The 16,776-nt window shown below is 38.6% G+C and overlaps 1 protein-coding gene across 7 annotated transcripts in view; it reads right to left on the bottom strand.

Annotated features, from left to right (window-relative positions):
- Positions 1-16,776, bottom strand: part of LOC136835369 (broad-complex core protein isoforms 1/2/3/4/5-like) — a 946,407-nt gene that overhangs the window by 54,323 nt on the left and 875,308 nt on the right. The window contains exon 7 of one of the 7 annotated variants that reach the window (XM_067098830.1): positions 8,791-8,882. The exons of the other annotated variants lie outside the window; for them this stretch is intronic. Within the exon in view, the coding sequence (XP_066954931.1) occupies positions 8,842-8,882 (41 nt within the window). The 3' untranslated portion in view covers positions 8,791-8,841. Of the gene's footprint in view, positions 1-8,790; positions 8,883-16,776 lie in introns of those variants that run through there. 7 annotated transcript variants of the gene reach the window in all.

Here is a 16,776-nt window from a genome sequence, read left to right as displayed (position 1 = left end):
CACCGATTTCACAAGGCACAAACCTTCTTAAGGAATTTATTATTCAGAAATTGACTGGCCAGGCACCACCAGATTTAAACCCAATTGAAAATTATGGGCATACATGAAACGGAAACTGAAGGCAATTAGCAGATGAGAAAAACGCCCTCCCCAAATTGAAGGATGCCATCCGTAGTTTTGGTTTGAAGACATGGATGCACACATTTTCAAAGATTTAGCATTCAATGCCAAGAAGGTTAAAAGCTGTACTTAAAAATAATGGAGAAATGTTCATATTGAAAAAATATATGAACTAAAATTTTCCCCTTTATTTTTCCTTTTTTTTATATCATTGCTATGATTTGTTTACAAATGTAGTGGGCGCTTGCTTTTTTTTTGCTGATCTGTATATATATATATATATATATATATATATATATATATATATATATATATATATATATATATATATATATATATACAGTATGTCCTGTTTATGACGGGGGTTCCGCTTCTTGCCCTCTGCGTCAGAACCCTAGTAAAAATCGTCGAAGTCGAAAAATCGCCAAAATCGTCAAAAATCATAAGAAAACCTACTTTTAATGTTTCAGTATTGAAAACGATAAACTGCATTATTATTGAGTTTTACATCAAGAAACCTTCAAATTATGATTATTCTGCCGTTTTGGGGCTTATTTCTTCTGTCGGATCGGCGTGCATTTGTCGCTACAACCCTGAACATGCGTCGTAAAGTCGAAATAATTTCTGATGAATATATTTGAAAGCGCCAGTAACGTCAGAAGTCGGAACCGTGGTAAACCGAGGATCTGCCTATATATATATATTGTAAACCCGTGTTCGCTTCGCACTCGTATTCACGGATTTCTGTGGAACGCATCTACCACAATTATTCATGAAAATTTGCCTTATTCGCGTATTTCTCACTGAGAAAATTTACTAATTACTTTATTTTCATCTCATTTTCACATGACTAAATGCAATTTTTGTGGATAAAACTATTAAAATACTGAATGCTCGAGTTACAATGATTTGATTTTGCAGTGGGGTAAGCAGTGAATACCGATACGACAATATTATTTATAAAATATTTTTAAATTTCGCGCAGGTGTAGGCAGCAGTTTAATCAGGCAGTGAGAGAGACCAAATTACAATGGACAACTTTTCCCTCCATTTCTTTATCCCATTCTAGTTAAAAAGTAAAAGAGAATGATAAGATTATTGTTAGTAACGTTATACTCTTTACGAAATGCATACAGAAATATAAAACAACTGACCCAGAAACTGTTGTTTTGCCTATAACCGAATCGGATAACAACAGCCGTTTATCTGGTATTTCAACCATCATACTGTAATAAACCGTAGGTTATAGCACAAATGACGTTAAATAGAATAGGACTGATATATTTTTACATTATAATCTTTTATTTGGTATGGATAAAAGATCATGAAGGAAATATACTACTAAATTTAGGGCTGCAAGAAGCCGAAGCTGAGAAAACAATGTTCAAGCTGCTAATGACTATACTGTAAATTATTGTGCATCGGTAACATGGATGAAACTCGATCGTAATTAAAAATGTGGAGAGAAAAAGTATTTAATCAAAACTACTGGGCATGAAAGAACACGTTACTGTTATTTTTACAATCATAAACATAAATACATAAAACTTGTATTATGATGAAATCAAGTGAAAATAGCGAACAGAATCTTGAATTTTTTTTACTTAAAACAAACGCCCCCAAACGGCCATCGTTATTTATCATCAATAATAGATAAATTAATTTCACAGCGAGACGTATTTTAGTTATATTTCGACTTGAAAACACTTTGTATAACGAAAAATAACCTTGCCCCATATAAATAATCTATAGATTTATTCATGGTAACTCGAAGCAAGAAAAGCACTCTGAATTGAATTAAATACTGTACAGCAAAATAAACACAGCATAAATGATTTCCAAACCAAAACATTGATTGCTATGACTGCAATTTATAATACAAAAAAAGCAATATAAGGATATATACAGTATTATTGGATACAGTGAATTAAGGCATAACATTTTTTAAAAGATCCATGGAAAGATGCATATTCGCGGCGTTGACGTTGTATAATAATGCATATGTGAATATAGAGTACAGTATAATGTAGGCTATACTACCGTTTGTGTATAAAATATACCATAGTGTAGGCTAAGCTAATTCTTGTTTGTTATTCAATTTTACTTTTCATGAACCTCCAGAATTAGCTGATATTAATAATTACTACACCATGTATGTATAGAGTATACTTTATAGTGTAGGCTAGGCAACCATATATGTATACATGGTACCAAATACCCTAGAGTAAGCTAGGCTATGTTCGAGATACGTTTTGGTATTTCCTACGTTTTTTCCAACAAACGAAGGGTTTTTTTGGAACTTAACCCCACTGTAAGTAGGATAACACCTGTTTAAGCATTTTTAGTTTTTGTGTCTTTTTGAACTAACGAAATAGGCATTTCTAAGTGTTTTTAGAAGGGTTCTAAGTATTTGCAGGTTTTAGCTATTTATCCTATTTATGAAGTCATCTATTAAGTACAATTATTGTTGTCTAGTGAAGTCGCATAACTTATCCTCCATGGTGTTAAAAGTATTAATCTTAAGAAATCATCCCCTTGTGATTAAGTAAGGACAAGTGAGAGTTTCTGTAATGCAAAATTGTTATCTGGATAAGTCTTTTTTTTTTTCAGAATTGTGTGTGCCTTAGGCCTGAACAAAAATCCTCTTTCTTGGAGAAGAATCTGCATCTTCATTACCAAGAAGCCTCAATTCGACCTTGCAGTAAAAGCCTGATAAAACATCTGAGAGGCATATCGTCCTCCACTATTAAGGGGTATTGAGCTATGTTTAGCTCAGTGTTTAAACACAGGGGTTCTGAATCTTGCGTTAATCCTAGATCTTAATGACCCTGTCAAGTCCTTTGGTACGTCTAAGCAAAGAGGGAAGATCAGGTCTCCTGGAACATGGACGTAGTGGCAAAGTGGCTAACAGGTCCCTCTTTTGAACCCCTCGTTTCTCTTCTGGGAGAAACCATACTCAAAAGACTCTGCCTCGTGGCCTTGACTACTGCTAATGTATTAGCAAGTTCCAAGCCATCGATAAATGGTAGGTCTTTTGTTTTCACAAGGAGATGCAGTTTGCTACCTTACCCTTGGTTTTTATTCAAGAATGAGGACCCTTCCAAGCCCTGGCCCTGTTCTTTCTCCATTAAGACCTTAACAGATACCTTGGCTCTGAGGAAGAAGAGAGTTCTTTGTCCTGCTAGGGCCTTAAGGTATTTCCTGAGCGGGACCGAAATCAGAGGATCATCCAGCAACCTCTGGTGCTCTGTCAAGAACCCACCTCGCCCTCTGACTAAGAATGCATTGTCCTTCTTCGTCAAAGACTAAAATTCTGAGGCGCACTTTCAGATTCAGGAGGACATTTTGCCAACTTTTAACGTGAAAGCTCTTGGAATCAGGGGAGTCTCTACCTTGTCAGCTTTCAGGCACATATGTCCCTGACTTCCATTCTTCAGTTGGCCCACTGGAAGTGTGAACCGACCTTCATGTCTCACTACTTGAAAGAAGTTGAAACAGTGTTTGAAAATTCCAGTACCTTCGAGCCATTATCAGTGGCTGGAATGGTATTGTGAGAGGACGCATGGGAATCTCTTTTTTTCTTACTATCTTTTTGCCTTGAAGTAAGGTGTCAAATTTTTGGGAGCTATGGGGTACAATGTACAGTACCTGGAGTATCCACCAGTCTCCGCAGATGAGTTATGGTGTTTTCAGTGTAGGTGAAAGCGTTGTCTGTTTTTTTTGTATATTGGTACTGCGCCCAGGGCAAGGGCACTTGTGTATGCTTTGCCTGTGATCATGCCTATCCTCTGCTGCAAAGCTCCCACTTAAGTAGAGGCAACCCACGGCCCAACCGCCAAGCGCCACTACAGTTAAGATGTGCACCAACCAGAGGCAGTGTTCACCTGCAGTAGCTCTCTTATCATGTAAGGAAACGACAAGCATTGTTTCAGTTCTTGCATTTATCTATTTCAAAGTCATTACCTTGCCTTAATGTTTTGGAACAGAATATGTCCATGTATCCCACCCCCATTCAGTGTGGGATTTAGCTGTGTGATTACTTGCTAAGTTACTTATATGAAAATGATATTTTCATAATAAAATTAAGTTTCATATATACTTAATTTTAAAATTAAGTTTCATATATACTTATCAAGTAATTACAGAATCAGAGCCCGCCCTCCTCCCCTGTCATGGACATAAGGGCACAAACAGAATGAGGTTTTCTGCCAAGTCGTTTTCAGCACTCCCATTAGTGGGCGGGGCTTGTCACCTACACTAAACTATTGAAGTGCTACCGTGAATTTTTAAATAAAGGCTGCTGCATGAGTTAGAAACTATAGCTATGTAATTACTTTGTAAGTATATATGAAACTTAATTTTAGTATGAAAATATCATTTTCATATATATTAACTTAGAGGCTAAATCAGGACGGTCTAGAACGTCACCTGTGTCAGTTAAGCACCGGGTTAGATTACATCTAATGGGAAATGGCATCAGATTATAATACTGATGGCTGTTGTGAAGGAAATAATAAATATATCATCTGATTGTTTTTCTTATCTCCCTGTTGTTGATATTGAATCTTTTCAACAGGAATTAAGCGTATCAGCAATGTTATTTTGCTTACAAATTAACTGAGATTCTGTTAGGGAAGAAAATAACATCACATGCACTATGGACCTAAGGTCCAGTGATTGGGGAGAAGCTATAGAAGAAGGTCTAGAATACTTTGGAGACTTTGCTATTCATAAATTTTTTGAATACGGGTTCCTTGGCATATAATCGCCAACAGGAGAAAAACACATGGATAAGTGCAGTAAGCAGAAAAGAGGGAGAAAGTTAAAAAAAGAAACAACAAATACAATTTCAGAACAATTAAAAACCAGGGAAAATATGTTCAAATGTTATCGTGGCGAAAGAGAACTAAAACCCGGTAGTGGTGCTACCAAAAAGCCATCTACTGTACTTATATTGGGCACTTTATTCCTTTGCTGAATGGTGTAATAACTTAATTTTTTCGTTGCCGTACTTTTTCCAGACTACACATTTTGAACAGAGAAATTACCTCCTCCAGGAAAACAGTAAGTGTTAAGTAAAAACTGTATATGATGTAACAAACCATGTGGGAATGGATTGTAAAGTCCACGCTATGGGTTTTCTGTGATGGTGACCCATTTTCTTTTGCCAGCCCTAGGGATAACGGGTCACCAGGATCAGCCATACCAATCATTAAACTGATTTATGTAGATATTTACCTGTTACCAACTTCTACGTTATATGTTTCTTTTGCTCAGGTATCAGAATGTATTCAACTTCATTATTGTCCATTTCTGTAACTCAGAGTGTATTTATTCATTGTATTTATTGTCAAATATTATTGACCGCAGGTCACCCTGGCTCTCATTCCTCGGCGTGACGCCAGTCCGCTATATAAAACCAAGCCTTCTGTGTCCTCAATAAATCAGCAGTAACTTTATCCTGCTCATTTCTTTCGCACCTCTTAAAGTGGTGACCCCGGAGTGACCCGTTATCTTAGGAGCGGCAAAGAAAATGGGTCACCATCACAGAAAACCCGCTTAGCGGGGACTTTACAGGATGAAATGTAAATATAGGTATTAAGTATGCACGTGTGTCTAGTTGAAATATTTTGTGTCGTTATGAAACAAAATATATATATATATATATATATATATATATATATATATATATATATATATATATATATATATATATATATATATATATATATATATATATATATATATATATATATATATATATATATATATATATATGAATACAGACATGTATACTTATTATGTTTGTGATTCATACTTATTATGTTTAGATTCACTTTATATATATTGATGGGAATTTAATCTGCCTTATTCGGGTATTTGTATGTAACGAATGATATTTCTGTGGCATCTCGTATAAATTTAACAATAAGCACTTTCCATCATATTGTGTGAATTTTTCTTATTGATCAGTAGATTACATAATTTATATCTGCCTTTTCTTTGGCAGTTTCCCTGTAACCCATGCTAAATTTCATAGAAAGTTGTATTCACTCAATCATAAAACTCAGTAGTAATTATGGCAGCGCTATTTATTTATATGCCTCCTGATTGCATTTACAGTTTGGTCTAAAAAATAAGAAATTTATCTCGGGAAAAGCGACCCGCTGGACCAAGGGTCTGTGCTGACGTCACAAATTATACCCCCGCCTGGCTCACCCCCAATTTACCTGCGCGTGGGTTGACCTCCAACCACTTGTGTGTATGTCTTATGTTATCTATGCATCTCTATTTCCCTTTAAATTGAAAATAAGTAATGTACATAACTCAGAAAGTTTCTAATTTTTCCTTGAAAGAAAGTAAACAAAAGGAAATAAAAAAAAAAAGAGATAGAGTTAATTTATTTCCATGAGCTCCAGTGCTTTCCAAAGGTCTGTTGACAATCTTTCTTGGAGTGGTCGCTGGCTGACCTGGCCTCACGGATTAGTGAAGGGTTTGTATGGTCAGGCATCTCCATAAATCTAACCTTTGCCTCCAACCCTACCAAAGAAAGTCTGAAGACCCTTGCCACCGAATCACATGGGCATCACTTGTTTTAAGTGTTTTGCCTAAACAGGAAAAAATTAAGTATGACATTTTAAAAAGCAATTTGGATAGAAAAGGCAAGAGTTTTTTAAAATATTTTTTCGTACACAACACACAATGTGTTAGGTCTATATGAGCTACTACTTAGGCTACCTTGTTGACCCGCAGCATATCTTGGTTTTATCACTGTTAATGTATTTGTTATACAGCAACTCTTGAGTAAATTGTTACTGTACTGTATTATATTTAATTTGTTTTATTTATTGTTTTGTAAGTTTGCCTTTTTTTCTTTATTCGTTGTTGTGTTTCCTTACCCTGAATTACACCAAGTATTGCATCCTTCATATTGTATCGTAAATGTTGCTCTTTAATTATGTTATTTTGAAGACCTTTTTATGACAGTTTATCATTATTCTTTTGTTTTATAATTATCATTGATTTCTCATTTCGCCATAGTACGCAAGCTGTGTAACACTTATCCTGTGGTGTTTACATTTCAAGTGTATACGTATGGTGTTTCTCAATGATGATGTGTCCAAAGTAAATTCTTTTTAAGGACATTACTAACAAGTAATTAATTGTCTGTTTTACTGTAATGAAGGATATTTCATTTCACTTCGTAACATCATGGAAGCGTTACTTGAATGAGTGTGTGTATGTGTATGTCTTTATCCTAATTATGTTAACATGGCATTTCATCAGTGGCATCACCGTTTAACACCTTTGAATTTTTTAGTTGACTGTAATATGATTTTCACATAACAATACACACTGTTGATATATTTCATCTCAATCATTAATATTTCAGTTCATCTCTTAATGTTGTTTCGTAATTTGCCCAGTGTTTACATTCATGTTTCATAAGCTTTGTCACAGAAATTATTTGTTTTGTTTTCAATTTTATGTTTTCTCACATTTTATTAATTAAAATGTTGTGGTGTAGAATATATAGGGAAATTAGATAGAAAAGAGAAAAAGAAAAGAGAGAGAGAGAGAAATATAGAAAAGAGAAAAAGTTAGGAGAGAGGAGAGAGAAGTAAGAATAAAAAGAGAGGCAAAGAACACAGTGATAATGCCCAAAAGCTGTTGTTGTTTTCGTGATTCCAATACGCTGATCGAGGCAGGATTTTTGCATGAACCATAAGCAGTACTGTATATCATGTTGAAGTAAAAAAAACAATTGTAAAAGTGAGAAATAAGGGCCTCGCGATTAAGTTAGCCAAATCATGAGTCAGCACAGCCTAAATGCTTACAGCAGCTGGTTCTATAACCCCACCTTCTCAGGAGGCGTTTTCATGGAAATTCCAAAATGGGGCTGGACAAAGTAATGTACTTCTGGCAACCTCAATCAAACATATTAGGGAGGGGTCTTTCACACACCCTCCTAAGATCACCTCCAATCAAGTCTTCTAGGAGAGATTTGAATCACACCACTACAGTCCTTCCAATCAGCTACTTGAAGGGAGGCCTTGCATAAATCCTTCCAATAAGGCTAGAAGGAGGTGGAGATTGCAGATAACAAGAATTCTAGGGGTCCAACAGGCTGGAGAATGCCAGGTAGAGAAGAGATCAGAACTGTGTCCTTCAAGGGAGAGTACGTCTCCCCTCGCTTCAGTGTTCCCCAGATAAACTGAGCCAAGTTATAGATCCAGAGTAATTTTTTCTATCATTGTAACTTGTTAATTTTGTACTGATCTTTATAATACTAAGTACTAATTAAAGTGAAGAAATTACCGATCTCGTCTCTATACGCCTTTCTGAGAGATATCAATGCTTAAAAATAATTAATATAAAGAAGATAGCACATCATCAGTGAAGCGATGCTAAGGGACACATTTAGAAGAAACCAAGGTAAGAAGTGAGAGAATAAAAACATACAACAGATAGAAAGAAAGATCTTATTATAACAAAAAGATATAACTTGTAATAAAATAATCAAGGACAATACAAGAGAGAGAGAGAGAGAGAGAAAGCCTGTGATTCAGTGATAAGAATCTCCACTACACACACACACACACACACACACACACACACACACACACACACACACACACACACACACACACACACACACACACACCTTTTCTCTTCTCTCATCATTTTTCATGTTATATATCTTGTGTGTTGTAATTTTCACTACGTATTTTTAGTTGACTCTCTGATGATTATCACCGACCCTGCATGAGAGAGAAAAAGTCATAAATATTTTATGTCAAAAAATGGCATACAGCAACAGTTTCCCAGTAACATTATAAACTGTTTGTTCCACAGATTGAATAGGTGAAGTTGCCGTATACAAGTGTTTAGATAAAGTTTTTTTTTCATTTATCAATTTTATGTTATGGTGACGTGTCACATTGATGAATGGTGTGTCTCCCCACATGGGACTTGGCACCCCTCACAGTGAAATATTAATTAACAATGTAAAGCAAATTTCAACATGAAAATATTCCTAGATGTTGGCAACACTTGAGCTGCTCTTTAAAAATATAATAATGAAAGACATTAAACAAAGTACTTTGAACAACCACAAGAAGTCAGATGCCTATCTACCCATCCTGCATGGCCTTCCCAACCTCTCTCCGCCCAGGAAACTCCTTCCCTGGCCACTCACCCCCATAACTCTTCCTCATCGTGCCTAATCCTGTCAGCAGCATTACTAACATGCTCACCATCCTATCCAGCATTCTCCAACCCCCCCCCCCCCTTCCAGCCTGTTTGTTTGTAAGCAGGGGTACCAAGACTTCTTTAGGCCCACACAGCGTTGCCAACCATCAGAGCACAATTTTTCATTTTTATGAATTGTATAGGCTATATGTTATACACGTATCTTGGGTACTTGAATGCCAGTTGCATGTGGATAATGTCATGTTGCAGATACAGTGAATGTGGATAATCAAGATATTATGTACTGAAGATAGTTACACATTTTTAGAAGCAATTAATTTTACATATATATCTCTGATCTTGAATATGTAAATCAATATTTCAAATTGATTGCTAATTAATTACAAAATACCATTTAGACTCTGGAACTGTCATACTATCAGCTATACAAGTTGGCCCCAGGTTACCCTATCATGTGTGTTATATGCCACAATTCATTATTTGGATTTTGTTATATATTTATATTTATTTTGCTCAATAGACAGCTTGGGGTCAGCTACTTATGGCAAGTGATGAAATCCAAATAAATTATATATTATATATATATATATATATATATATATATATATATATATATATATATATATATATATATATATATATATATATGTGTGTGTGTGTGTGTGTTTGTATCTGGCCTGAAAGTGACGTATGTTTCCTGAAGGGAAAGGCAGTTAAATCATTTCATCAAATATATGTGGTGTATACATTCTATCGTTATAACCAAACTCCTATACCTCGTTAACCTGATTTAGAACTGTGGGCTTGTGATGCATTTAAAGGTGTCTTTCATGCTCCCATTGTAATAATATACCATAAGTTGCTGTTATATTTACTCAGTAGGCTATACTCGTATGATAAATGATTTTTAAATTTAAATCTGTGCTCGCCATCTCATAGCTGAATTCATTATATCATGAATCATGATAAAAAGTTATGGCTTCTCTTGATTTGTAATCTCTGTGATTTTCTGTAATCTTATATTTATATTAATGTTTGTCTTCATCCTCAGTTATTTTCCACCTTTGGTCCAGCCAGCCTGCTGTGCTCAGGCCCTGTAATTACTGGGGGTTCATTATTGCTGTTCATCAGGATTCATGTTTTTCATCAGACAATCGATGGACAGTCTTGTAAGTTTCCTTTTTCCTTCTTCTTACAGTTAATACATTCCTTATAGATGTCCTTCTTGATACAGTGTACCTAAAAACTTTATATATATCCATCCAGTTTCAACCAAATCTTATAATCCTTGCACATTTCACAATGACAGCACAGTTGCAACTTAGCACTTAGCTATAACAATTACAGCCTGGTACTGTTAGTTACAACTATCACAGCAGTTACAAGCAACAACATTCTTTAATTGTATTTTTTTTTTTCAAAAAACATGAGATAAATAAAAAAAAAACATTCATACCAAGTTGAGGGAAAAAAAAAAAAAAATAAAAGTTTATTAGAAGTAATATGGAGTGAAATCTGTTGATGTACTGGTTCGGTTTTGAATTTCATGGTTGAGAATTCGTCTTGTTGAGCATTTAAAAAAATCTGTGTGGCATTCCCTTTCTAGGAATATTACAGTGAACCCCCCATATTCGCGGGGGATGCGTCCCACACCCCCCCGCGAATAGGTCAAATCCGCAAATGCTTAAAACCCCTCTAAAAACACTTAGAACTGCCCATTTTGATAGCTTAAACCAAGAAAAACCCTGTAAAAATGCTTATACGTGAGTATTTTAATAGTGTGATCACAAAAAGTGCATTTATTCATGAAAATACAGTAATTAGTGAATATTTCTCAATGAAAAATACCGCGAATGGGCGAATTTTCCGCGAATGATGGGTAGATGTGTTCCACAGAGAAACTCGTGAATGCATGAGTCCACGAACCATAAGAACGCGAATACGGGGGTTTACTGTACTTGGTGGTGTATTGATGGTAGTATTTTAAATTTTATCTTTAACTGACTTGAGTGATCAAAGTAATTCAATCCCAAGAACAATTAATTTTGTTAATTTGCAGTTCTGGAATTTAACTACTCAGTAAAATGGGTAACTGGACCAGTTAGTGAGTTGTGTTTATTAACTGTAACCAAACTGATGTGAGGCGCTTTGCTTATTGTTTTTGGTATATATACATATGTACCTCTGATTACAAGTTTAAGAGGAAAGAAAAAGTAGCCAACTCACAGAGGTTAAAATCTGAAGGCTTTTCGTCCTTTTTGCAGCTAAATTCAAATGTGATTTTTCTAACTCTTCAGTGTGAGACGAAGGGAATGAGCATGAGGAATAGAAACATGCGGAAAGTTTCTTTGTTATGTGCTGACCGAAATGATAATAATTTTCAAATTATTTTGATTTAATTTTTACAATTTTAAATTACTTTTAATTTAATTTGTACAAATTTCAGTTGTTTTAATCATAATTTTTAAAATTTTACATTGTGTCATAATTTTTCCAATTTTAAATTACTTTTAATCATAATTTTTTTATTTTTTTATTTTTTTATCATAATTTATAAAATTTTACATTATATGTATCAATTTTTCTGATTTTAAATTTATATCATAATTTTTATAATTTTAAATTGTTTTTATCATAATTATTACAATTTTAAATGACTTTTTATCATAATTACTAGTTTTAAATTACTTTTATCATTACAATTTTAAAATACTTTTATCAGTTAAATTTGAAATTATTTCTATCCTGATGGTTGCAATTTTACATTATTTTTATAATTTTTACAACTTGAAAATTTCATCATAATTTTTACAATTCTAAATAATTTTCACCCTAACTTTTACAATTTTAAATTATTTTTGTCATAATTTTTACAATTTTAAATTATTTTTCTCATAATTTGTACTATTTTAAGATATTGTTATGAATTCTTATAGTTTTAAATTTTTTCTATCCTGTTAGTTACAGTTTTAAATAATGACCAAAATGGCCACAACAGCTCAAATTTTAATGTTCTGGAGTGATTGAGGTTGTACTTGGCACAGTACAGTACAAACAATGACTGTGATGTCCTGTGACATTTTATACATCAGGACACTTCTGAGTCCAGTCCCGTGTCAGCCGGTGAAATTCCATTATAGCACGAATTTCTAGGTATAATATGCTAAGATATACCAGAAAAAAAGAGCTTTCAGGAAAGCTGGGGTTACTACCCCAGATCGACGTCTTCTCTAGGGAAGACGTCGGGTATATCGAAGAGGTGAGTGAAAGATCACTACCACGGAGTCTTACTACCTGAAAAGATCTCTCCCTACAAAATCCCCAGAACCTAAGAGCGGTGAGCCGTTACAGCCCCTACACCCCAAACACCAGCCAGCTCGGCGACACCAGCGCCATACCTACCTCATTCCATTTTCTAGCACGCTAATTGCTACCTTTTCCTTTTATGTGCTCGTGCCCTTTTTGGATTTATTTTCATCTTTCGCCATGTCACCGAGCAGCTTTACCATCTCCAATTTAAGTACCATCTTATTGTGGGGTTTTGTTCTATATTTTGGCTGTTATGGTCTCTGTCTTTTCATAAATATTGAGATCTTATTATGGCCTTACGGCGTCCTCCGCCAGCCATGCTCGATCGGCGAGTGACCCATCAGTTCTTTTGTTGAGGTTGTCTCCTGTCGTTATAGATGTATTTTTGCTCATGGTTCCTCATCTTGGCGGGTTCCCTGCGGTGGCCCCCTTTTTCTCTGCGAATTTACGTATTATTGGCCTGTCGGGCCTTTGTGAGGTGATGCCGTCCAGGTACCCCCAGGTTGGGTTCATTATTATTTTTAGTCTGTATTAGGCTAATTATTTTATTCTTTGGCGATGGTGCTCTCTTTTTATTTTATTTTATTCATTGTTTACCTCCCTGCGTGGTGGCGGCAGCCTCAGATCTAACCGCTTCCCCGAGGTGGTAGGCTACGCACCCTATTGAGCACATTTTTGTTCCCATGTTTATGTGTGATGGTTATTTAGTGGGTAGGCTTGTTTTGCTTCCATCCCTTGCCCTTGGCGTGGAGACCAATCAGGTTGAGGGGAGTTTTGGTTGCTGTTTCCTCCAGGGACGTTTTGGTGGGCAGAGTGAGCCCCCTTAGTTCTTCTTCCTTTAGGGGAATAGAGTTCTTTGGATGTGTTTCCTCTAGGCTAGTCGCCTTCTTGCCCCCTCTTCTCGATCCCGGTTGGTTCTCGGCACAAAATTTCTCTCCTGTTGCTTCTCCTCCCCTCTGCACTCCTTCCATTTTCCTAGCCTATACTAGGTTAGGTCCTATTAGGCTCGCCTAGGCAGAGTCGGGCATCGAGGCTTACGCTTCTCCCTTAGTAGTAGGCCACCCTCCTAAGTTTCATTATTCTTGGAGTGGTGTATATTGTTGAGTTGAGCGGGTGATGTTTTCCCTGTCTCCTGTTCTCTTTCTTCGTAGCCTACCTCTCTCCCCTACTCCACCCCCCCTCCCCACCCCCTCCAGCCTTGCTCTACTCGTGGGGTGACGCTAGATGGCGTTTCTTCGAGTTCAGGGACTCCTCCATTTGCAGTAGGGATTAGCTCCCTCCCATACAGTCCCTAGCATCGCTGTGTTGGTGTTGGTGGTTACTGTTTACTCGTAGCTCCGAACGTGTTCTAACACTCTATCCCACACTTCTTTTCTCCCCGTCGGGTTACTTAGCTGGGTATTATATTTGCTCCGGCTTATGTTATGTATATACGAGCATCTTGCCCATCTGTTTCTCCGGCGGGGAAGTAAGTGAGGAAGTTCATATAATTATATAAAGAGGCGGATCCCTCCGGTCTCCGGAGTATTACCCTGTACCGTCACTTGTTTAATGTTATTGTTTATGAATATACATATTTAGATAAGTGTGTTTATCTAACGGAGTACTCCTCATTTATATATCGTGAGTCGGTTCTACACCGGGGGCTCCGCCATTATATTTACTGGCAGCCCTTGCGGTGAGTTCTTGTCTCATTCCTTTCATTCCCAGTATTCCGAGTCTGGAAGCTTTACCTTCCACTCTGTGTATTTTAGAGCTTATTGGCCTAGTTTATGATAAGATTTCTTCTCCATGCCGGAGTATTCGGTTGTAGTCGAAATTCCAGGCCTTGCCGTGGGTTTAGTGCTTAGAGTGGTGGGTTCGGCGTATCAATTTTTTCCACTTACAGACTGTTCGCTGTGAGGAGGCAGGTGTACCGCTTCACTAAACAACCTTCTGCGGTCACGTAGAGTGCGGACCCACGCTGGTTGTGCGGTCCGGCTCGACGACCCTGGTAGTCTGGCACCTGATGGTTGTGAGGTTTGTTTTACCTTGTGCGTAAATCACCGTCCAGGATGAGTGATGGTGACAGTCTTCCTCCGTTTTACGCTCCTCATAATATATTGTTCGTGGTTCCAGGACTGTTTTTCGTTCTTGGCTAATTGCTGGTTTTCTTACAGGCGGACGAGTCCTCAAGAAGTCTGCCTTGGAATCCCCTCCGGGCCTGGGTGGCTGGGTTTTTGGTAGAGAATGTTCCGTCGGGAAGCCCTATGTCCTCGACGCCAAGTTGAGGACCTGCTCTACCCGGCGCACGGGTGGCGGCGCAGTGCCGTGAAGATCTTGCCACCCCATCATCCAGCAGATCCGGGATCGACCCAGCCACCCAAGTGGATATCCTCTACGCCGAGGTTTAGGAAGTCGCCGCCTTAGACTTCTAGACCTGGAACCTGAATACTGAACAGGACCAGGTGGTAAGTGGAGGTAGGTGAGGTTGTTGGGGCGGCCCCCTTTGACTCCCCAGCTTCATCCATTTCTTCCTTTGCAGGTTTTTGTGAAGTCTTCACTCCTTGGGTGATAGAGCTCCATCAGCTATCCCCCCAAGTTGAGTGAGAACTTCATGGAAGGCGAGCGAAGAGGCTATAAGTCCTCGTCCTCAAGAAGGCATCATGCTCCCCGATGAAGAGCTAAGGTCTCAGCACCTGTAGCCCTCGAGAACAAGTCTGGTTTCCTCCGGCAAGGCGCGGCAAGAGGCTGCAAAACCAAGCCCTCGCCAGCCTGCCTGCCTACTGAACCACGGAGGCCTTATGCGAACCAGCTATTTAAAAGTTCACGGAGGATTTTGACACAAGGTTCACCAAGATCTCTGAAAGAGTTGGCCAGTCATGACAATATGCTGGCGGGAATAGCTCGCCACCCCAGCGAACCCCATATGTCATCCGACACAGCGGACCTCCGCCTTTGATGTCGGTAACCGCCACGGCGTTTCACCCCTCCGGGCCTTAACATGATGTAGGCACCTACAGTTGAAGGTCTTGGCTTGAGACGGTTGGAGGAATTAAATTCTTTTCCGCCGATCTCTTGCCCCTACCTAGGCTTGTAAGATTAACAGAGGAAGTGCATTCTGATATGGATCCTAGGAGACTGTCATCGTCCCTAGGGACCAGCTCACAGTCGGCTCTCCTGCGCACTCTGGTGGAGGCAGATAACATGCTGACTCCTTTCAGGGCAACTTCACCATGTTTGCCCTGGGAGACAACACCCACCTTGTTTTGAACAAAGTTGCTCTGGCTACGGCCAGGCGTGCTTTGAAGGTAATCCGTTACGCAGCTGAGAAACAGACCCCACTTCCCTGGTATTCCGGGAAGTGACGAAGTTCTGGTGGATGTCCCGTCCACTTTCACTGTTGGGAAGCTGGACCCCTTCTGTGCTTCTCACAGTTCAGTGAACAGCTCCCCAAGCTGCCGGAATCTTTGCTAAAGGCGGGTTTGATGCCCGACTAAGCTGGCGGTCCCTGAACTCCGTCTGCCTTACGAAGCCACTGCCGTCTCCTGCGCTGGACGAGCCATTTTTTTCAAGTCTTGGCTAAGTCCCTGCTAGCTGGCTTTCAGTCTGACCTTTTCGAATTCATCATGGCCAGACTGGAATGAGAAATTCATTTGCTGATGCCACTATCGTCCACGAGCCTAACAAGCTTGTTAAGAGCTCGATCTGGGAACCAACCTCTTCCCAGAGAAGAGGGTTCACAATGTTATGGCTGAGGCTACAAGGGCCAGCCAGAGTCTGCGCTCTCGCTGGGGGCATTTCTGCCTACAGCGCAAGACCCCAGAATCTGGCGGCCCCGCGACGAGGAGGCAAACGTTTCAGGAGACATAAGAGGCCCACCATCAGGCGGTAGTTCAAACGCCGTCCCGGTCTCGGCAGTGGCTGGCCTCCACCTCAAAGGCTCACACCCAACAATATGTGCTGGTCCAACCAGCTCATTCCCCTTTGCTGCGCCCTTTGTATGTGTTGCTTCGCCAGCATACAACCCCACTATGAGGGCCGTGGATACTTTCCATGACCTTAACAGGATCGCAAGGGGGGAAGAGGCAGGGCCCCTCAGAGGAAAAGCCAACACCACCCCAAAGAGGAAAACCTGGACGTGGTAGAGGAACA

Source organism: Macrobrachium rosenbergii, chromosome 55 (genome assembly GCF_040412425.1).
Source record: "Macrobrachium rosenbergii isolate ZJJX-2024 chromosome 55, ASM4041242v1, whole genome shotgun sequence".
NCBI lineage: Eukaryota > Metazoa > Arthropoda > Malacostraca > Decapoda > Palaemonidae > Macrobrachium > Macrobrachium rosenbergii.
Note: the sequence above shows the minus strand (reverse complement) of the source record. Positions and strands in the feature narration are given on the sequence as shown.